The sequence below is a fragment of the Haliotis rufescens genome, unplaced genomic scaffold, assembly GCF_023055435.1.
Source record: "Haliotis rufescens isolate VD_foot unplaced genomic scaffold, xgHalRufe1.0.p SCAF_11, whole genome shotgun sequence".
In the NCBI taxonomy this organism is placed as follows: Eukaryota; Metazoa; Mollusca; class Gastropoda; order Lepetellida; family Haliotidae; genus Haliotis; species Haliotis rufescens.
Window position 1 is genome coordinate 6,463,076 of NW_025963791.1, and position 25,029 is coordinate 6,488,104.

The window sequence follows — 25,029 nt, forward strand, 5'->3', positions numbered from 1 at the left end:
CTCAGACAGTTTGTTAACACCGTAATACTTCACTCGAACATGTAACAGGCATTGAAGGCATATATGCACGGCAACTTGGTAATAAGAAAGAAAACTAAGCAAGCTTTGCAAAGCTTTCGTTCTACACCGCACCATTATGACGTCATATCGGTCATTGTGACGCAAAAGATATGACGTTACAATTGTATATGGAAAAGCGCCAAATTCCAAGCTCTCTGTTGTCCCCAAAACTTAAAATACATTCTCTTTGAAGGTTTCTATCATGTTTTCTGCACGAAATGTTTTGCCCCATATCCTTTGAATGTCGCAGTAACCGCAACTTTGCATGTATTACTTTGCAACTGTCATTGTAGAGGGGGTTTATTATGATTTAATAGCCTCTGATTGACTAATCAGAATCGAGTAACTTCCTAATACATGGTAGAATAGTGATTTATGTTCTTATGCACAATATTATAACATGTACACTAATTGTAAAATTCCTAGTGATATTATTACGCTTAAATTAACACAGCAACTCTTATCGTAATGTATTACATTTTTCTTGCTGTAAACTTGTGTGTTGTATTTCCCAATGTACTAAACTGTTAGGTATCTTAGAAGCACCACCTTTGTGAACCCATACTTCTACCCCAAAGTGTGAATTCTTGTCAATCTTGACATGTGGTAGCAATTCAATAACTATTGAATGTTATTCGATCTGGGTGGATTTTTATAGGGCAAGAAATGGGGAAATGCATGTGCATTTCATTTTGCAAGGAACTCACGTGCATCGGGTCACCATGGCTGTTGCCGTGATGCGTTTGGGCGATCGGTTTTATTGTCATCTCCTTTGTTTTTTATCATCAAATTTCATTTTTCCGGACAAGGTAATGTTAAATCTTAGAAACTTTGACAAAAATTACCCATATAGTTAAATGACAATTTTTCATGCAATGTTACTTGAGATGACGTTTCTTTTGCGGTTCAGAACAGTAGTTGCTGTATAAGATTCCACAGAGACTATGATTCAAGTTAGCTGTTCACACAATGACACTTCTACATTTCATGCTGTCATAGGAGCACCACCTTTGGGAACCCCGGAGTGTTGAAGTCTGTCATCAAATACCAACGGATGGGCAACAGTTATATTATTATTGACACAAACTTGATAACCTACGTCAGCATCAGATTGATCAGATCTGACTCAGTCCTTATTAATCATAACAAACACTAAACGCCTTGCACCTGCAGGATATTTATTAAGAAGAAAATATTTTCTAATGGATACAAAAATATAAATCTTATAAAATAACGATACAATAATCCAAGTCAAGGTATGAATCACATGCGCTTTCTTCTTTGACATATTTTGTGGGGCTTTAAATATGAAATGGCCACTTAATACCATGTCATATTACACCCGGTCAAGATATAGGAATGTAATACAGCTATATCAATGTATACATTTTTACAAAAGAAATTGAGGTAATTTGAAAAGAGCCTTTCAAATAGATCTTTACAAAGAGAATATAGTATCGGTTGTTGAGTCATAGTTTGGTCTTAACCTCTGTCAAAGAATGCTGTTTTTCAGAATTTCGGTAGTGTTTGACTTCCTTGGTTCATGGCCATTAGAACCACCTACTGCAGGTAGCCCTGTTGGTCTTGTAGTCACAGCGCTTGATGCAGGGGTTGTAGACAAAAGCTCCAGGACAGGTACACACGATGCTCATTACTCCTCGCCTCCAGGCCACGAACATGCGAGGGTTACCCTGGACCAGAGAGTCGGGGTTGGCATCTAGAAAATATGGAGACGAGAAAGAATATAATAATCAGAGAATACGTGTCACCTAAGAGGTGAGGTGAAATGGGGTTTAACGTCGCGTCCAAGATATACACCTATATAACATCAACTTAAAGGATTGTATATCCTCAGAAGGAAATGGACATCACGTGAGAGGAGTGTATGTTTTCACCAGATAATTATTTATATCATTCCAAACGTGAATATTGTTAAACGCAATAGCAATATGCAGCCATATTACGACGGCATGTAAATAATGGAGTCTTGGTCAGGCAAATCAGAGACTGAGTAATGACCCATAGTAACTGGGGATAATAACAATCAGTCACAGGATCTGATCCAGTTGTATCGCCTCTTAAAACCAGCAATGAGGAATGCCTAGGATTTTGTTCTCAGCCGGGTGGACCAGAAAAGAACCTATATCGCCAAAGAATATATATCATCAGCAGAGAAAGTATAGCACAGGAAGAGTAAGTGAGTTGGTTTTAACACCGCTTTCAGCAGTGCTCCGGTTATATCAGCTTATTGTGGGAGGAAAGCCCGAAGTGATGTAGGTCTAAGACGTCTACCACTTTGGTGAAACCCACGAAGACGGGCATGGCGCTGACAAATCCAAAAACATCATCAGGGTGAACCGGGATTTGAACCCACGATCGTAGGTGCCCAATGGACGCCTCTGCTCACAGCAAAACGCAGAGCCTTAGACGACTGGGCTAACCTTGCCCCCTCATAGGAAAAGTATTTTATCATGGAAGAGTACAGTATATTATCAGGGGATGATGTCTGGTTTCACTGTGTTTCAAAGATCAGACAAAAGACATAACACAACTGCACGCGTCTGATATAGCTGTAGGTTTAGACACTCTCCACACTCTGTAGGAAAGTTAGATTTGCCTTACACGTGACACCATCCTCGGGACAACACACTAAATAGAATAGCAAAAAGCCGAGAGCACTTACTCTGATACCCTAAATGTTGGAAATGAATGAGGAGAATACGAACATAATATGCCTACAAATCATGTTTACTTATAAAGATCTAAAGGAGACATGTAATGGTAGAAGCAAAGGCATTTTACGGCTTATGAGACCCGTTCCACAAAGCCACCGTAGAGAGTCGTAACGCAAAGATCGCTTTTTTGTACTGCCTATGTACGCCTAGTGCAACCTCTACACATGAACATGCAATACTTGTAGCACTTATACCGCTTTGCAAGACCTGCCCAATGGTATGCATGACGGGTCAAGTCACAAGAAAAGGGTATTTCACAACATCTCTTCAAATAAAGATTTTCACCTGCAAGTCTAAAGTTGCATCTGTAAGGCGCTATTGGCCTTGAGAAGGGGATCCTTGGGGGTCTCAGAGTAGGCTTTCGTGGGGCTTTTGTTGTTGGAACACTTGTTCCCTCTGTGGGTATAGGAGTTGTCGTAGTCTGCGTTGAAGGCGTTGGTGTCGTTGTAACCCAGCCCGGGTCAGAAGGTGTAGAATCATCACTGCAGATGAAGTAGACATTTATATTTAATCAACATTACCCTGTCTGCAGAATAAAAACACAAAATTGTTTATCTAATCTCAGATATAGGTATACTCGTAAAATGACACATATATTTCCCTTAGGGGCATACACTTTACTGTATATTTAGCATCTTGAAAAAGGACATCTCATGTTTTGATCAAGTAAGGAAAGAAGTGGTTCATTAAAACGGTTTATCTGGAATTCCCTCCTCTATCAAACGGCTGGACGAGAAACGCCTCCGTCTGGTTCATTGCTGACCAGTCTCCTTGGATTGTCTCTCGGTGTACCTAGATGTTTCCGAGACCTCTGTGAGCGTGGTTGTCGGTTGGCGAGTTGTCGTGTCTTCCCGTGTAGTTGTAGTTTCATGTTGTGTTGTTGTAGTTTCAGCCTGTGTTGTTGTTGTTTCATCTTGTGTTGTTGTTGAAGTTTCAGCCTGAGTTGTCGTTGTCTCCCCACTAACATCAGCAACATATTAATCGCTCTGTATAAGGTGCTCCACTGATATATTTGTCAGGGTGCTGGGGTAAATACTGAGTGCAGTTAGTCATTTGCATAACAAAGTAGCTTTTAATACGGTAAGCTAAGCTGTGCTGCAATAAAATATTGCCTGCCTCCATCTTTCGCAGAATAAGACAGTTGAAGCGAAGTGATTGTGGCATCCTTTAAAGCAGTTGGAAGCAAAACTCCAAAAGGTAGCATAGAAGTTTATATCCCCTGAAGGCAGTTGTTCTTCAAGGGAACTGGCACGGAAAGAAACGTCGTGTAATTCATCGGTATTTGATGAGCAGAGTTGCTTCCCTTAGGCGTATCATGATCCTATTACCGCGGGTTCAAATCCACTGATTATGATCACTGGTTGTCAGCACCTTACACGCGTCCGTTTCACCAAAGTGGTAAATGAGTTAGTGAGTTTGGTTTGACGCCGCTTTTATCTTTTATCACAGAAGAGGAATGTTCCCATGTAGGAAATCGAACCGGGCGCAAACGCTTTTTACCACTTGGCTAAGCGACCATAGCCTGCATCATTTTGGTTTTTTTCCATCCACATCTTACACACACACCTAATAGGACTGAAATAATGTACAACGCGTGGCGTTAAATACAACTCATTCACTCATCAAGGATGAGGTGAGGTGAAACAACGTCCTGTTCACTGATACCCCGTTCACATGCACAACATTTACTCCCATAAGTAATTTTGCACATGTGTAACTATGCACACATGTGTACATGTAAATGTACTATGCGTTAACATGGAAATTAATTAATGTGTGTAAATGAAGTATGTAAATGGTGTAAGGTACACATATTCATCAGTCTTTTTAGGACGTTCAACAGGAAAAAAAGTTGTTTTCACCAAAAGTCACTTGAGAAGAGAGTTAAGTCACAGAAACCTTCACATGAAGCAACATGTGTTTTGTTTAATCTGTACATAACTTTTTCACTCTTTGAAACCCAAAGGAAACACTGCCCACCCAGCTCTGAATGTCCGCATAAAAGTCGGTATTGCTGTGTTCTTATCAGCCTCAACTTCAGGATACATATGTGGTCCGATTTGTTTGGCGTTGGCAAATCAACAGATATATTAATTAGATCATTCTCTGGCATTGGCATAAAAGTTCCATTTACAACATATACACCCAGCGCATATTTGCAATGGTGTAAATTTACATTTGCACCTGCTCCAAGCATACAGCAAATTTGATCCTGGTGTTAATATACATACGTGAGTAAACGCGTTCACATGACACATATACACACATATGTATAGAGGTAGCGTTTGTGTTATAGCCTTAGGTAACGTTGTTTCCAGTATATTCTAGAATCCACCAAGTTTTAACTTCCAGATTGGTCGAAAATAGTAGTTGCCTATATAAGATTCCACAGATAATAAGATTCAAGGTAGCTGTTAATACAATGACATTTCTACTTGGGCTGGGACGGGTAACTCGGGTACCCGGGTCGGGTGGGTACTGAGTTGGACCCGGGTACCCACAGGACTACCCGGACCCGTGGTTAGTCATGTGATATATTGTTTAATGACAAAAATTATCTAGAACTCTACACTACAAGTCACTAATGTTCGCATTTCTTTCTGACTATGCACCCATTCCTTCTGACTTTTCATATGGTTGAATAAAGATATGAATAAAGATAAGTCTACTTCAGTGTATGCATGACCAGATCGTTTAATACGTGTATCTAAATACGTTTTGCAAGTGCTGTGTTAAAAAAAATTCCCAATCGGACATTTTGTATCCCTTGAGACATACAGTGGGTACCCGGAGAGGGTCGGGTAATAGGGGGTGGGTACCCGGGTAGTAAATTTGGACTCGTCCCAGCCCTAAAATGTTCTACTGTGCTTTGCGAAAGCACAGTCGAAGATGCACCGGTAGTAGTAGAAACACGGACTGCCTGGGCTAGGATATTTGGTCTCTCTGCACTCACTGCTCACGAGTTTCACGAAAGTGGTAACTGTCTACGATCTACGACAGTTTGGGTTTTCCTCCCACCTTACGTCGATTTGAGTTCCTGACGTCCGACAATGATACAGTTACATTATTACCGTGCTCGTGGCTTTCACTAAAATGAAGAGCTTCTGCGATCCGCGTTTGCCAGACACGTAAAGCTTGCATTACTGATACACCTTTCAAACCACGCGTCAAACTCGACTCCCTTGTGTGTAAAGCTGCGTTTAATTACTGACAATTATTTCAAAGCAGCACGTCAAACTCGACTCACTTCTGTGTGAGGCTGTAGCCCTGTTTTGGCATGTCCTGGATCACTGACCGAATTTCAAATGGACAGACTGTCTTGGCGTAGACGTCTGTTAATGGCGGGCCACATGGTGACCAATGGGCAATGTGCAGAGCTCGGTTATTTTGCAAGAATCAGGTCATGGTAGGCTACAGTGCATATTTGGTGTCTAGCTGATTGAGAGAGATTTCTTGAACCAACATTACCTGTCACCAGGTACCTAGTACCAATCTTGGAAGTGAACCTGGTTCAGCTATGTGACGAACGAACACTTTGACAACTGTGCTACCAAGCCGCCCCAGCGTATGTGTATATGAAGCATGTGCAAATAAGGTAAAGCTTAAATATCATAACAATGCAGGGATATACAATATGAACTATGTAGCTATTCACAAGGTTCATTGTTATATGTAAAATATAATATTTCTTAAATAATAATGCCATAAAATACGTATATATTGTGTAATTGAAGCTGCTACATTGTTATATATAAACTGATGGGCTAACGCTAAAGAAACATCCATGTATACATCCAAGTTTGATGGAGGCTTAAAAATGAAACAAACAAGAAAAGGTTATTTGATGGTGATGTATTGTATAAAGGTATCACAGTTGTGATTTGGACGTTACAGTGGTAGTATTTCAACGACTGTTTTCAGCCAAATAACGTTTTGATGTTTTTAATATTTGGTCAAATCCAATGTTTCAGGGTATTCTTTCTTTTGCCCGGCGGTTTAGGATGCAGCGTACAGTAAACTACGTTTATAACGAACACGCTTATAACGAACTGTCGGATATAACGAACTGTTTCTTGGTGTCGTCCATTTTCTGTATAGATGCTGTACATATGCTTATAACGAACTACGGTTATAACGAATTACAATTAGTAGTCCCTTCGAGTTCGTTATAACCGTATTTTACTGTATATACATTCTCACAGGCAAAGGTAACTGTGATCATGTGCATTTATTGCTCAATGATAACTATCTGAACGATTTGGGCAATATGATCTCGGAGATTGGTCAATCCTACATCTGTTGTCCGCGACGAACCGGCCAGATCAGAGTAACTTGATTCGAGTTTTTAATGACATCTTCAAATTAAAATAACACACAAAAATGTCTCGGCAAAACCTGGATAAAAAAAATGGATTTGTTCACTTTTTATCTTCAGCCCAATTAAAACACAGTCGACTTTATATTTTCAAAGAGCAAGAAAACATATCATGATGTTTAAAGTCACGATCACAGTACCGTTTTCCTTCTTGATATAGGTTGACATGCTTGATGAGAAGCTACCAGATATATATTGATGTAAAGCCACTTACACTTCTCCGTCAGACGGCAGGTGTTCCAGTAGGGCGCCAGCTAGCGGGAAGCGGTTGTCTCCGCAGAGGTTCCGGAAATCGTCTTGGTCTAGGGACCAGATCATAGACCCGGCCAGACCGCGATCCCGGATGTACTTCGCCTGGAAGCAAACCACAGATCGACAAATCAGATAAGACAACAGGAACCCTATTACATATCAATCACACGAGGCTACTTGAACACAATGTCAGCAGTTGGAACACAATGACTACAACTGGGACACAATATCTACATCTGAAACACAATTCCTATAGCTGACAACAGATACCTACATTTAGCACAACGATACCTACATTTGGCAACATAATACCTACTGCTGGCAACAGATACCTACATTTAGCACAACAATACCTACATTTGGCAACATAATACCTACTGCTGGCAACATATACCTACATTTGGAACAATAATACCTACATTTGGCTACATAATACCTACTGCTGGTAACTGATACCTACATTTGGCACAATAATACCTACATTTGGAACAGTAATACCTACATTTGGCAACAGATACCTACTGCTGGCAACAGATACCTACATTTGGCACAATAATACCTACATTTGGCACAATAATACCTACATTTGGCACAATAATACCTACATTTGGCAACAGATACCTACATTTGGCACAATAATACCTACATTTGGCAACATAATACCTACTGCTGGCAACTGATACCTACATTTGGCACAATAATACCTACATTTGGCAACAGAATACCTACAGTTGGCAACAGATACCTATATTTGGCACAATAATACCTACATTTGGCCACATAATACCTACAGCTGGCAACAGTATACATACAGCTGGCAACAGAATACCTACAGTTGGCAACAGTACCTAGGATTAGTAACCGATTTAAAGACCTACCTTTTCTCGGACGCTGAGAATATTGTCGTACCCAACCCAGTTGATGTCGTTGCCGACATAACCATAGGCCATGGGACTGTCGTGAATGGCGCTGTACGTACCACTCCAGTTTCCCTTCACTAACAGCTCACAGATCTAGGTTGAATGAAAATGAGGCCGCTTTTACATCGCCTTTATGTTATACATGTCAGCCGTGGATCCTCCACGATCATCCAGGGTAGAATGCATTGTATGTCAATTCTAATACGATAAAACCCTAGATCCATTCCTCAATTAATCTTTTCGGTAGTCTCAATCTCTCTTATCACTAACTTAGCACAGACTTTCCTTCGCCCATGAGTGTAAATTGATTGGACTCTAACGAAGCTATAGTAACGAATGGGTCCAGGGTGCCATAACAGGATGGACAATCAAAAGAGGGTCGTACACACTAACCACCAAAGCCTATGAGGACCCCGTTCCACAAAGTAATATTACCGCTTCGGCTTTTCAGGTAGTATACCGATGGTCTCGCTAGTACCTCAAAATAGGCGAGACTTCCGTTAGATCTCGTGTTTGGTCCGGCCATCCCGGGTCCTGCAGAACGCTGACCAAGTCCAAAGTTGGTGGGGTTGGGATCTCTCGATGCTAGACGGAACGTGCGTCCATATGCAGCCATACCAAGGACCAGCTTCTCACGTGGAGCTTTAGCGTTCAACCAACCGGTGATCGAGTCATCCTGCAAAAACAACCCTTGAAATAAACGATCCGCTCTTTTTGAAGCTCTTAGCCTTGACTGAATACGTACATGATGGTGAACTGTGCAGGAGCACTATTGCAGGAATGTTTGGTGACTAACCTTTTGAAAATTCCATATTTTAATACGGCGAAAGCTTGTCAATCTTGCCTGTACTCTTTACAGTATTAACGCTGTCCAAAAACAATGCAGATTGCCGCTTTATACTTTTTTGTCTGGAATGCGGGAATTCCGGGTGTTTTTTCACGGTGAAGAAATGTTAAAAACAAATATCGGTCCTTCATTTCCACTTAAATGAGCTAGGTTAAAAACGAATATATACCACGGCGTCGCAACTTGCTGTTTAGAGTTACGCCCCTTACCCGTCGTCGAAAATGGTTTCCGAGAAAACCCCATTGACAGTACTGAGCACCAAGTCCCAAAAAATATTTCAAAGCTCACTCTGTACAATATTAATTCTCGAAGTTGATTCTCAAATTACATCTCTATATTTATCCTTTAATGATGTATGCAAAAGGTAGCCCTTGTATCAATAGCGGTTTCAGGGAAAATGTGTCCCATTACGGAGTATAGTCCAAAATCCAAAAAACTAAAGGGCCACAACTGTAAAATATATATTCTCAATGCCAGTTTGCAAACAAACTTGATCTACATAATTTTCCCTTGATGATATATGCAAATTGCCATCCTTTTATCCACAGTGGCTCCGAGAAAAAATGGGGCGTTGGGGTAGCCTAGTGGTTAAAGCTTTCGCTCGTCACGCCAAAGACCCGTGTTCCATTTCCCACATGGGAACAATGTGTGAAGCCTATTTCTGGCGTCCCCAACCGTGATATTGCAGGAATATTGCTAACAGCGGCGTAAAACCATATTCACCCATTCACACACTCCGAGGACAACGTATCCAATTTGTGGGAACAGTGTACAATGTCCAAAAGATCGGCCATATTACAACTGACTTAATCATACATACCACATCCCGGTAGAGGGCGCTGTGAATCCCTGTTGTGCTCTCCCAACTGCCATGGAAGTCGTAGGCCATAATATTAATGAAGTCAATATTGCTGCAAAATCAAAACAGCATTATGACAACAGATTGTGCGTCGAACCAATCTAATATCTCTTGAATATGAGTAATTCTTCATATTTTAGCAAACATGTATGGTATTCGCGTTTCTTTTGTCGGTGAGTATATATTGAAGCCTACTCCAACTCGAATCAAAACATAGTTCAATTCTGTCAAATAATTCCTTTTTTTTATATCTAATATACTACTCCAAAGATATAAAGTACACCCCACTATTTTATATGACAATAGTTAATACGTTATGTTCATGACAGCTTAACAATAATCATATGAAAAAATCATATGAAAAATCATCGGGTGTTCATTAACGTCTTTGGAGATTCAGATGTTTATTTCAATTGTCACGTAGAAACAAAATAAACTTACTACAGTAAACTACGGTTATAACGAACGCGCTTATTACGAACTGACGGATATAACGAACTAACCTTTTAGTCCCGACTATTTTCTGTAGTTATGCTGTATATATGCTTTTAACGAATTACGGTTATAACGAACTAAAATTAGTGGTCCCTTTGAGTTCGTTATAACCGTAGTTCACTGTATTTTATTAGGCATTTTGGTGTCAGACACTAGAGCCCGCAGGGTAGCCAAGTAGTGACAGTCATCGTTCGTCAAGCCGACGACCCGGGTTCGATACCTCACATATGTGAATCCCGTTTATAGTGTACCCTTGTTTGTTTGTTTGTTTAACGCCGTACTCAGCAATAATCCAGCTATATGACGGCGGTCTGTAAACAATCGAATCGGGACCAGACAATCCAGTGATTGATATCATATGCATCGATCCGCCAACTGGGATCAATGACATGCATCAACCAAGTCAGCGAGTCTGACCACCCGATCCCGTTAGTCGCCTCTTCCGACAAGCATAGTCGCCTTTTACAGCAAGCATCCGTAGCCGAAGACCAATTCTACCCCGGATCTTCACGGGTCTCGGACCTATTGACGCTTGTCAGCATATGTCTATGTTTGACACCCTACACACCAAGGTGACCTTTAATAATGACGCTTTGTATCGGTCGAACCTCGTTGTGTCGAACTCGTGGGGAACTGAAAAGGGTTCGAGTTATCCGATGTTCAAGACATCAGGAACGTTTTATGCTTAATTTTGATGCTTGGATCTCTCAAATGAGTTCGAGACAACCGGAAATTCGACACAACGAGGTTATAACTTCTCTACGTGTAAGCGCTGTTTGACCTACCGGCTGATCTCTTCGATCTGGTAGTAGTTGTTTGCTTGGTTGATGCCAGCAACAACGGCGATGGTCAACAGCAGTCTCGGCTTTTTACTTATCCTTGACTCCTCGGTGAAAGCCGCATTCAGCGTCTGTAACACACCAATAGGCATTATTTAGTTGACCGACGACAAAGTAGACACAATTTATGGTTGGTTGGTTGGTTGGTTGTTTAACGCCGCATTCAGCAATATTCCAGCTATATGACGGCGGTCTGTAAATAATCGAGTCTGGAACAGACAATCCAGTTATTAATATCATGAGTATCGATCCACACAATTGGGATCGATGACATACATTAACCAAGTCAGCGAGCCTGACCACCCGATCCCGTTAGTCGCCTTTTACGACAAGCATAGTGGCCTTTTACGGCAAGCATGGGTTGCTGGAGACCTATTTTAGCCCGGATCTTCACGGGTTCACAATTTATGGATAACGACTTCTTTATTTACTGTAAAGGCAGTCTTTTCGGTATAAATCCTTATACACCAAGTACTAATAGAAACCTCCTGTATTTTGAATTAAACGCCACCAGAAATATTCCACCAATATTATGTACAGCGGTCTATAAATAATCGAGTCGGGACCAGACAGAATTCCATCAAGCGCATTGATCAACGCAATTGGTATACGATGACAAGCAACGAACCAAGTCGCCGAGCCTGGCCACCCGATCCATCCATCGGTGAAGATCCGGGTTAGAATTGATTTTCAGCAACCCATGCCTGTCGTGCAAGGCTTTGAACAACACACGCCTTTTGTGGGGTTGATATATTTTGTCGACTCTCGTGGGGTTTAAGAAACTTTGTGAGAAACCTGTTTCTCCACTGAAGTAAGCCTCTGCACACATTGTAATAACCAAGTAGGCCTCTACAAACCAGGTACCTCCGGTCCAGGGCCCCGTTCCACAAAGCGATCTTAGTGCTAAGTCTGTCGTAAGTCTATGTTAAAGTATGGGAGTTACGATCATCTTAGCACTACGATCGCTTTGTGGAACGGGGCCCTGAACAGTAACCTGTCATACTTGCTAACAGTTCCCGATCCTGGAATTCGATCCCACATATACTATATTGATTCCCAGTTTGTTCCTCAATCACACATTGAGGCCTTACGGATATATTGGTTGGTTGGTTGCATTCTTGTTGTTTAACGCCGCACTCAGCAATATTCCAGCTACATGACGGCGGTCTGTAAATAATCGAGTCTGGAAGAGACAATCCAGTGATTAATATCATGAGCATCGATCCACGCAATTGAGATCGATGACATGCATCAACCAAGTCAGCGAGTCTGACCACCCGATCCCGTTAGTCGCCTCATACGACAAGCCTAGTCGCCTTTTACGGCAAGCATGGGTTGCTGAAGACCTATTCTACCCCGGATCTTCACTGGTCTCCTTACGCATAGACGAAAACGATTTTGCAGTCCTGCTTTGGGAAGGTCAGAAATAATATTATTTGGAGTGTGTAATAAAAAGTTGTTTGGTTTTTTTATCTTTTGAATTGATCATAAATCTCAGTCATTTTATGAATATAATAATTGTATTCTATATTTGTCAAAGTCATAACTGAGCGCTCGTTATAGTCACAGAACATGTGTTGCCTCTGCGAAATTGACTATAGGCGCCGGTCGAGTATTTGGTTTGCTCGATTGCTAACATGTATAGTTGGGATTGCAAAACCATTGGTTAAAAGGGATCGACTTAGAAACAAAACGGTTTAAAAACAGAAACCAACAACAGGTCAATAACATAAACCAACACATATGTATGACAACTGCACCCAAATGACTTCACTTCAACAATTAAAAACTGACCTTTCTAAAATGTATAGAAAAAAAGTTTCGACAAGTTCCAACATGTTGTATGAGATAGGAAGATAATTACAATACAAATTAGGCAAACGTAGCAGGAGGTTTATAATCAGGGATAGGCAACTGATGTCATGCCAGGGAGCTGGGAAATAACCTACGAGATAAACTGTTAAATATCGTTGATGTTGGTGTGGAAACGATGACACAGAGATGAGTAATTGATGAGTGTCTTCTTCTTTTTAGTTCTTTTAATTTGGCTCGTCACGCTGAAGACCCGGGTTCGATTCCCGACATGGGTACAATGTGTGAAGCCCATTTCTGGTGTCCCCCGCCGTGATATTGCCGGAATATTGCTAAAAGCGGCGTAAAACCATACCCACTCACTCACTCACTCTTTTAATTTGATCTTAAATTGAAATGTGTTACATAAAACGAAGAAACGGAAATGAATATGTGAGGAATATCTATCTAAAATATATACTTAACAACAAATATTCTTGTGAAAGCCAATATTTCAGTTGTTTTTCAAACAAGTAAAGTTTGGTTTTCAATATTGTAGTACGTGTATGGAATCAAATCACAAAAACGCAACTGCTGCAGAAAAGCATGCATTCCATGCAAAAGTTGACTTTTATGCAAGCCCCATGCATTTCACTACTCAAGAATAGGTATAAAAACATGTGCGTTAAGGGGATTCCATATGCATTGTTTAGCATCGTGCTGAGAACAACCACTCAGAAAAACAATAAAATTACGCAATTATTCAACATTACGAAATGCCACGCCTGTCCGAAAATGAGCGTCTGCGAGCCATTGGTATGCTTGAAGCAGGATCGAGTCAACGTGATGTTGCAAGGCAATATAACGTCCACAGAAACACCATTTGGTGTTTAGGGTAACGTTGGAAACAGACGAAAGCAGTCAGAGACCATCCTCGGAGTGGCAGGCCATGCGTAACCAATAATCGAAAAGAAAACTGGATTCGAACAACACACCTACGAAATCGATTCCAGCCAGCAACAGTGACTGCAAGACGCATCCCTGGCCTTCGATGAATATCTTCACAAACCGTACGTCGCTGCCTCAGATGTGCAGGGATTGTCACCAGAAGACCTGCCAGACATCCTATTTTGACAGGAAACCACTTTCAAGCACGTCTACAACGGTGCAGACAGAGTCTTCGCTGAACGGCCATGCAGTGGGGACAAGTTCTATTCACTGACGAGTCTCGTTTTCACCTCAGCCACAGCGATGGACGGATTCGAGTGTACCGACGTCGAGGTGAACGTTACGTCAATCATTGTGTCATGGAAGAAGATCGGTTTGGGGGCGGCAATGTTATGGTATGGGGTGGGATTACAGCAAGACAGAGGACCCGTTTGATAGTGGTAGAGGGTAATCTCAATGGACAACTCTACCGCGACGAGATCATCGGCCCTGTTGTTCTACCGTTTTTGCGTCGTCATGGCCCAGGCATTACCTTTCAACATGACAACGCCCGGCCTCATTTGGCTCGATTCAGTATTCCCTTCAACAAAACAACGTGAATGTCATCCCCTGGCCGGCTCGCTCCCCTGATCTCTCACCAATCGAGCACATGTGGGATGACATGGATCGGCGCCTTCGACGTTAACCACGTGTTCCACAGACACTCCAGGAACTTCGAAACATGCTCCAGCAGATATGGACAGATATCTCACAGGACACCTGGTCCATTCCATGAGACGAAGATGTGTTGCTTGCATCGCAACCAGAGGTTGACCAGAGATTGACGCTATTGATTTGTAAATTGACATTTTGGCATGTTCATGTTTTTTTTATGAAATCACGCATTTTCTGAAGTCAGTATGCCAAATTAAACCATATGAACACTTACAGGAGTCTATTATCTGTTGCAAACCGAAATTGTTTCAGATTTTGTAAAAAAAACCATAACTTTGCATTAAATCGTATTTAATGTCACAGGAACTTTTGTTGTTCAGTATATATTATCAACTTTAACATTAAAAACTAAAATTGGTAATTTTAACAGGCCTTGAGCACAATATTTTCAGATTGGTCCGATTATGTGCAGTTCTCCTGCGGTTGGAGTCGTGTTTCATTTTCTGTTTGGATGTGAAGCTCTTTCCCAGCAGCGAATTATAAACATTCCTAACAAAATTTATGTATGGCCAAATGTGTATAATTTTAAAAGACTAAAAGAATCTCCCCAAATTTATCTGTTTAATGCTAAAACATGCTGACGCTGTTAAGTATAACATTTTATGTTTGTAATCCTGTCATCTTGATTTTGGTTTAATAAATATATTTATAAATGTTTTCTCGTGCACACAGTCTGTGGTTCTTCTCTCTCGAGAAATAACCTACGGTATTCGACGTTATAAGCGCCCCGCTCTAATAAGCGCCCACGGCAATATTTGCTAATAGTGAACAATCCCAACTGGCATTCTTCCGATTGATCAATGAACACTTATTTATTTGTGTATAATATGCACTCGTGTGTTATATGCCTCCTTTATTATGGGCAATTAAATTCTGGAAAATATATCTGTCGTGTATAATACGCAAAGACTTTTCTTTTGTATCTTTTCAGGCTGTCACCATAAATCACGAAAATTACGATCTTTCAACTCTGTATTTTTCTCTCATCAAAATTATATTCTAATAAGAGCCCCCTATTTCTAATTTTGAGAGCGCCCTGGGCGCTTATTACGCCGAATACGGTATATTGTTATCATATGGAATGGACAACGTACTACGCCGTCGGGGTACGATGATACAGAATTATCTAGTCAGACATTGTGACCACCCAATCCACAACCACATCTACTTGGACTATTCTGCCCCAGACAGTGCCTACCATCCCTGTTAGCTATTGATTCCACCCATCTCCCATCCTCGATTATTTAGTGTGTTACATCTACATTCTATTACATTCAATACCCCAGAGCCATTCACCAACAAAGATTCGTTTTAGAAATTACGCCACCTGCTCCATCTCTTTTAACACCACCTCAGCACAGAAATTCTCTTGCTCATGAGATATAACAACCAATCAAAATGCTTCGTCTGACATGTCTAAACACGAGTTCGGCATATGTCTACATTCAAAAGCACGACCTCATACGAGCGATCCCTCGGAGTATTTCAACGAATCACAAAATATATTTTTTTAAGATGGAAAAAGAGACTACGAAAAAGCAACTAAGACAGGGGAGCGAAGTCTTTATGCTACAAGACATTCCTGTTGTATTTGCGACAGCACACAAAAGTCGACATGAGTACAAATGATGCCAATGCTTGTTTAAATGGAAGAACGGCGTCATTTGATTTGACGGTATTTGTAAGTGTCGTATCATTGAAACCGACCCATAAAGGTGCTGAATAGGTCCAGGGTACGAATATATTATGTCATAATAGAATGGATATACGATATACTAAATAACTGAGGCCAACCATATTCCAGAAATGGTCGTTAAAAGCTTGGCTCGATTACAGGGCGATAATTTCCACCAAAGCCATGGTTTTACCACAACTGTGTTTTTAATGACGAACTATGAGGATCTCTTTGATGTAACTTGTAATTTAGTGAGTGCGTGAGTGAGAATGGTTTTACGCCGCTTTTAGCAATATTCCAGCAATATCAGGGCGGGGGACACCAGAAATGGGCTTCACACATTGTACCCATGTCGGGAATCGAACCCGGGTCTTCGGCGTGACGAGCGAACGCTTTAACCACTAGGCTACCCGACCGCCCCACTTGTACTTTAGAGCTACGATATCTACAGTGAACATACATCTACACTTGCAACATATTTTATAACAATGCCAATGTGTGACACTTGCCTAAGTTTGGACCTGTGAAGATCCGGACTAGAATTCGTCTTCAACAACCAATGCTTGCTGTAATAGGCCCCTATGCTTGTCCTAAGAGCCGACTAACGGGATCGGGTGGTCAGGTTCGCTGACTTGGTTGATGCATGTCATCGTATCCCAATTGTGTGGATCGATGTTCATGATTTCAATCACAGGATTGTCTGGTCCAGACACGATTATTTACAGACCCCTTCCCTTCACCTCGACATACCTGCACCAGTGTTGTAAACCTGGCTCTGTCGGTTGCTGGCCCTCCTCTTCCGGCAGGGTACTCCCAATCAATGTCAAGGCCATCAAACTTGTGCTCCCTGAGATAACCTATGGACGTCTCTGAAAAACTCGCCATGTTGGCTGCACTGGACACCAGTCTGGTGAACTGGTCATTGTCCGCCTCCCAGCCTCCGATGGCCAACAGAACCTTCAGGGCTGGGTTGGACTTCTTCAATGACATTATTTGACCATATCTGCCAGGGAACAATTAATATTGATATTAATAATGATAATAATAATGATAATGGGTTTGAGTTCTTCAATGACATTATTTGACCATATCTGCCAAGGAACAATTAATAATAATAATAATAATGATGGGTAGGACTTCTTCAAGGACACTATTTGACCATATCTGCCAGGGAACAATTATTAATAATAATAATAATAATAATGGGTTGGACTTCTTGAAGGACATTATTTGACCATATCTGCCGGGGAACAATTAATATTAATATTAATAACGATAATGATAAAGATTTATTTGCTTGATGCATTTGGGCGTTAGAGATCAGCAAGAATTTATCCGGGGTGGAATAATGGGACGAATGTTTGTTCTTCATCACTGCTTCAGATCCTGCAATACTACTTCGAAAAGAGTAGCTGTGCAATTTTTGTTTTCACATTTTAGCAGGATATCCAGCATGTTCATAAAACCTGAGGCAAACCTATTTTCAGGAACAATTGTCTGTGGGCACCTGAGACGAGCATGCCACCCGTGACGCCAAGCAGAACATGGATTAACCTACAGAGTGAAGTCGTTGTATTCGGTGGGGTTGATGGTGTTGTTTTCGAGGGCGGCGAAGGCGTAGATGATGTGTGTGCACAGCGCTGGGTCGATGTCCTGCGGGCTGAACGTCGCGTTCAGTCGGTACTGGGACCAGTTGGTGAAGTAGCAGAACCGAACATAACCGTGACACCCGGTGGCAGCGATAAACAACGTCAGCAGCAGGGTGCGGGGAGAGACGGGGGCCGTCATCCTGGCCTGTGGAGAAAAACGTCATAGCCCATTGAGATACCATGCTCTTCGGACAGACGCTCTATCAACTAGGTCACAGAGGCGGTACTATAATGTCGGTGCGCCGTGTGTGACGGCCTCAGTGATACCCGAACTTTGGTCATAGTGACCAACTTGTGCTACAAGAGAGTTTGTTTGTTTGTTTGTTTGTTTGTTTGTTTGTTGTTTAACGCCGCACTATATGACGGCGGTCTGTAAATAATCAACTGGACCAGACAATCCAGTGATTGGCATCATGAGCATCGATCCACGATGACATGCATCAACCAAGTCAGCGAGCCTGACCACCCGATCCCGTTAGTCGCCTCTTACGACAAGCATAGTCCTTTTCAAGACCTTTTCAAATCGGGGATCTTCACGGGTTAAAACGTCATACAGAAAGTACCAATTATGACATCTGATTCAAAGTTTATCTTGTTAAGATATGTTGCAATACATTCAAGCTAATGCTACAAATAATGACTACAATGATTTAAAAACAATAATATCATTGCACAGTATATATTTAAGACACGGTTTACAAACAAGATGTTAGGTGAGGTGAAATGGGGTTTTAAAACTGGATGTGAGGTTCGGTGAAATGGGGTTTAACGTCGAATTCAAGATTATTCCACGTATATAGCGACGTGCATTTACGTGTGTGTGTGTGTGTGTGTGTGTGTGTGTGTGTGTGTGTGTGTGTGTGTGTGTGTGTGTGTGTGTGTGTGTGTGTGTTAGTCCGGCCTAATGCCGGTTTTATAGTGCTAGCACACTGAGATACAATGCCGCAGTTTAACATGAATACCCCACTCAGACACAATATACTAACTCCGAACCATGCTTTATACCCTTAATGTCGACCGTCAGGCAGGGAACGAACAAGTACCATCTCTTAACGTCGTTTGGTATGATGTACCGGGGATCGAACCACCGACCTTCCGCACTCCGGGCAGACACTCTATCCACCAGAACACGGAAGCGGTCCATATGCCTCGGAAAATTTGAGGTTGTAGTGAAACAATTTAGGCTTTGGTGGCTCCAAACTTGCAACGACTGCCAAATAGCCGAGCGTAGTTTAACATTAAGCATTGAAACAAGCAATGATTGATAATGAAAGCACATGACACACCGATGTGTGTTTATACAGTGTGTGAGATCAATGCAACGTTCCAAACTGCAACCGCGGAGGTAGTGCTGTAAATTCGCGACAATGCTAACATTCTGAACCAATCGGAGACTCGACATTACAGAACGCCAATACTAGACTTAAGTGACATCTAATAATTGATAATCTGTAAACCAACGTATCCAGCACTTAACGTATTCTTAAAACTATGGGGTCAATGGACTAAGACGCCGCAATTAGCTGGTAAGTGTAGCGTCGCTAATCGAGCCACGATCCACTGGTCATGGTTCTGTCAGGTGCGGTCTGGTAGCCTAGCGGTTAAAGCGTTCGCTCGTCACGCCGAAGACCTGGGTTCGATTCCGGACATGGGTACAATGTGTGAAGCCCTTTTCTCGCCGTGGTATTGGTGGAATATTGCAAAAAGCGGCGTAAAACCATACTCACTCACTATGATCAGCCACACTTTCGGTTTCTATCTGATTGAAATAGCAGGTCGTGGCATCAGTGATATACTGTTAAAAAAAGAAGAGGTCGTTTCTGTGTTCAGTTGCGTTCCTAAGTAGTACAAGGATCCGCAGATCGTAGGTTCGATTCCATTCCTGTTTAAGATCTTCGTTTATCAGGACCTATCATTCCTTGCCGCTTTCACCAAAGTGGTAATCGTCTAACAGGGAGTGGGTACGGTTTAAAGCCGCTTTTAGCAATATTCCAGCAATGTCATGGCGGGTGACACTGGAAATTGGCTTCACACATTGTACCCATGTCGGGAATCAAACCCAGGCCTTCCTCGCTACGAGCGAACGCTTTAACCACTAGGCTACCCCAATTTATAGTTATTATTATTACAGATATATACACCCGTATTTTATAACACTAACTTCATTAGGTTATCTAGGTTAGGTTAGGTTTAACGTCGATTTAATCAATATTTCAGTTATATCACGCCGTTGTCAGGGAGGAAAGTTGCATTGATCTTGATTACGACTTTGGTGAAACCCACGCGCAGGATACGATGCTAACAAACGAAGATCATAAACAGGACGAATAATGGGATAGAAGCTACGATCCGTGGATACCTGCACTGCTACGGAACTGCCGCCCCTTACACGGACAAAAGTGATGTCTGATACACTTCCCTATTTTGACTTGTACCATATGTTCCCGTGGTGTTTTTTTCAGGTGAGTAATTGCCTTGCCTTTGCGTGTGTTTGTGACTGGTGCCACCCATGGGGCAGGATACGTTCACCTTTTCGCACACATAATCACTATTTCATACTGATTCATAAAAACCTGCACAAGATAATAAATCAATAAATCGACTCTGCTTTTAGCAGATATCCTATAAATATGGAAAGTGTTTTGTCGCTTTGTTTACACCACCGTACCCAAAATACCCCGACAAACAATTAAGAAACGTTCTGTATATGAAAACAGATTTCCATAATACCTTCACCCACACGTAGATACTCTCCAGCGATGTCGAAAAACAGACAAAAACACTGACAATCGAAAACATGCACTTGTTTTTCATCACATATCTACAAGTATCCAGTATTTTACACACAAATAACATTCCTAGTGAGACAAAGTTTAAGCTATAAAGGTCATCCTTGTGTACTTCGGCGTGTCGTCTACCTATGTCCGGTAGTCGCATGCCTGGTATGCAGATGTGTATGTAGTAGCTTCCTCATCCACACCAACCGCTAGGTAGCGGAAGCAACTATGTAGACTACCTTGCTGTTTCAACGATGTACTATATTTAAAATAATTGTAGTGTTTCATTTTATAATGTTTGAAAATCATGTGTTGAGATGAACTCGGTACTTGAAAAAGGAAAGTTCGGATTTAAAGCGTCAACCAGTTTCGATTTGTCGTCAGATAAGTCCTGTCAGTATACACCATGCTCATTGTATATACAATGTATAAAAAGATACGGTATTTATCATATACGATTATAAATTAACAGATATTATTCATAAATATACATTTAAAGATGCACATATAAGTACGTCGTTAATTCATAAGCAGGAACATTTAGAACTTTAGGCGTAACAACATTCATCATTTATTATGACATATGAATCGAAATATATTGTCCCAGAAAACAATGCTTAAAATAATAATTATACTTAAGGCTGTTAAAAGAAATATTTAGGATTATAATTTCAATTAAAAAGTGTTTTAACATATCTGGTTTTGCAGCTGTAGCTGAACAAATATCTAGTCTCCAGGCAAAATCTAAGATAATGGGCAATTACTCCCTCGGGTGGAACGATGGATTGCCGCAAAGGCAAGTAGACAAAATATGTAGGGGCAATTGTGTTTATGCCCGTAAGGTAGTTACGCCACTGTCGAAAAAGAAACTTCAGTTAGAACAATATTGACTGTTGTCACTGTCATACAGCCGAATCACTGACGTAGACAGGTGTTGTTTGTGAGAAAGGAGAATACTATTTTGACGATGGAAAATAAGAATGACATGAAAGATTAAAAGGTTACCTCACGTATGTGTTTTGGGTATTAAATAAAATGTAACGTCTCTAAATCAGTGCAAACTACCCAACACACACACACACACACACACACACACACACACACACACACACACACACACACACACACACACACACACACACACACACACACTCCCCAGTTACTCCGAACTAGTTAAAATTCCCAAATTCTTGCAGATTTAAAAGGATTACAAAGTAGGGAGGATGACCTATTGGTAACTTTAAAGAAAGGAGCTTTGTTCCCGAGGCATCAAACAGCTGAATTACATACCTTTTTTTATCAATTAATGTAAATATTTCTGGAATATAAAAGCAATCTCTATCCAAACTAAGTACTAAGCAGTACAATAACAGTTTTTATGTAAAATTAATTATCCTGTCGAGGATTTCAACTTGTTTATTCTTTCAATGCAATGTTTCAATGCAGCACTTGGGTGAGTGAGTGAGAAAGTTTGGTTTAATGCCGATATGAAACAATATTACAGTTTTATCACGGCGTCTCAGTGTAATATGGAAAGAAAGCCCAAAGTGATCCAGATCTTACACGTTAACCACTTGAGTGAAACCCGCAAGTACAGATGCTGACAAACTTAGGCACATGATCAAGGTGACCCGAAATTCGAACACACGGTCACAAGTTTCAGGCAAGCCTAGGTGGCGCGTCTGCACAGGCAATTGTGACAACTTAGATATTACTTATTAAAAGTATGGCATCAGAACTTTATAATTAGTTGCTTTAATGATTTCACGTGTAATCTCTCGGTAAATAGGGGTATATAAAGATCTGACAAGTCATAAATATCTTTATATGAAAAACTAAAACTGCCACCAAAACAACTGCTATCATCCCTTATCTGGGCTATAAGACATACAACTAAAGAATTAATCACGTTTTTGAATGGCATTTAGAAGTGATACACATAAGGAAGAGAACTTATAGATATCAACTTATTTAATATGACGAAACACAACGTTTCGGAGTATATGCTTATTTCTTTATTGGATGAAGGAATGATTCACTTGATGAAGAAGTAAGCATATACTCCGAAACGTTGTGTTTCGTCATAATAAAGAAGTTGACATCCATAAATTCCCTTCCTTAAAGTACTAATGTTGTTTAACTTTGAAATTCAAGTAATATATGACACTGATCTTAATCTGTTAAATCCAGAAATATTTCAATTAAATCGTCATACGTAGATATAAATGTTACGACATATTACTACTCACCAAGTTACTGTCACGGCGATTGTGATGAAGTGTCCAAGTTGTCCAGAGTCAGCTGGTTTTATTCACTTCCACCTACAATGACTGTCTCTCATTAGGTAGCCGTCACCTCACCGCGAACAGCCGCAGTGTGAAGGAAGAGAGCCCTACAGCCCTGTCAGCACGCACGGGGAAGCCTTGGGGTGGACCACGGGAGTTGCAACAATAGACGGTCGGGCACCCGCTGGTGCGTGGGACAACGACGAAACTGTACTTGCGTGTATAGGTTTACACAAACTTACTCGTTACATGTTCAACTTAATCAGAAATATAATGGGATCTCATCTGCAATGTTCATCCTGTGGGAAAATTATGGACTTCATAAAACGAATGGTTTTTCGAACCGACCGTTCTCCTGTGAAATTTTCTGTCATCAAAAGATTTAACTATTTTTGGTTGTGGCGAAAGAATATTTACACCTTTTGTAGTATACTGATAAAGTTATACGTGACATTTTATCAAATCTGCTGAACTTGTTATCGATTAAAGAAATATTGGTATAACTTCACGTTGTGTTTGAGTTTGTGTAGTACTTAATGCGATGTAACAGTAATGATAAAATGACGAACTCACTATGATATTCAACTATATGTCAGGCGCATAGATATTCATGCATACAGTGCTCATTATAAAGCCTCATGTTATTTCAAGCTGGTATTGTTACTATAACCACCATCGTCATCATCATCATCATAACCATTAGCATTATTATTTCTATTACTATTTGTGATGTATAGAAGACATGTGGTAAGTAAGATATCAATCTGAGCATGTGACGGAAATATAATGTTTTGGTTTTTGTTTGTTGTTTAACGCCGCACTCCGCAATATTCTAGCTATATGACGGGGAATATATAATGAAATATATAACACATATGAATAATGAACATAACTGTTATTTAACTTGACGGGTTGTTTTAAAAGGTCATAAGCATTCATACGTAATCGGTCATGGGTAGCTTTTATGTGGTACAAACAGATTATGAATTTACTGTTATTACATTTAACCCCTTATTAGTATGAGCAAGTACACTAGTTAAAGTGTCGTGTAAAACCAATACAGGGTCTCCTTTAACAAACGTCATACACATTCATTTTTTCTAAAATAATGCATATCTGAAAGGATATTATTGCGCATTTTAAACATGTCATTGTCATAAGCCTGATACATCAGTAATCTTTAGTTCCACGGCAACCTAAGCTGGTCGTGAGGGATGACTTAGTGGATCGGGTGGTCAGGCTCGGCGACTTGTTTGATCGCGTGTCATCGTACCCCGACGACGTGGATTGTTGCTCACAATATCGATCATTGGATTGTCTGGTTCAGACCCGAATATTTACAGGCCGCCGTCATATACCTGGATTATTGCGTTATTGGGTGTGGCGTTAATCAACACCACACACACACACACACACACACACACACACACACACACACACACACACACACACACACACACACACACATTATCAACTCTGACATTGTTTGTGAGCTTACCTGACTCTTTAGCATACTACGCATACCAACTATCTGTGGTTGTTTTTTCCGCATTTTGTGATCAGTGGGAAGCTGGACTTGTCTTGATCACCATCGCCGTTTAGTTAATTGCAGTGGAGATTATAACATAAGTATGTGTTTGTCACATGCTATTTATACGAATTAGGTGTCCGATTTTTTGTATTTACAAAAATACCCCAGCGGACATACGGGTTAGAATAGGTCACCAGCAACCTATGCTGGTCGTAAGAGGTAACTAAGTGGATCGGGTGGTCAGGCTCGATTGATTGATTGCTTGTCATCGAAGCGT

At 40.9% G+C, this 25,029-nt stretch overlaps 1 protein-coding gene across 2 annotated transcripts; it reads right to left on the reverse strand.

The window, feature by feature from the left end:
* Positions 1 to 1,227: 1,227 nt before the first annotated feature.
* Positions 1,228 to 23,287, reverse strand: LOC124134360 (chitotriosidase-1-like). Of its 2 annotated transcripts, XM_046499129.2 has the most exons (11): positions 23,186 to 23,287; positions 18,069 to 18,304; positions 17,261 to 17,513; positions 11,329 to 11,453; positions 10,010 to 10,100; positions 8,821 to 9,018; positions 8,301 to 8,435; positions 7,385 to 7,524; positions 3,588 to 3,755; positions 3,081 to 3,277; positions 1,228 to 1,777 (listed from the first exon to the last, which is right to left on the reverse strand). In XM_046499129.2, exons 2-11 carry the CDS (start codon positions 18,296 to 18,298, stop codon positions 1,611 to 1,613), a joined length of 1,704 nt encoding a protein of 567 aa, XP_046355085.2. In that variant the 5' UTR covers positions 18,299 to 18,304; positions 23,186 to 23,287; the 3' UTR covers positions 1,228 to 1,610. The 2 variants fall into 2 exon arrangements, with proteins under 2 accessions (XP_046355085.2, XP_046355086.2); XM_046499130.2 differs by lacking the exon at positions 3,588 to 3,755.
* Positions 23,288 to 25,029: the final 1,742 nt, after the last annotated feature.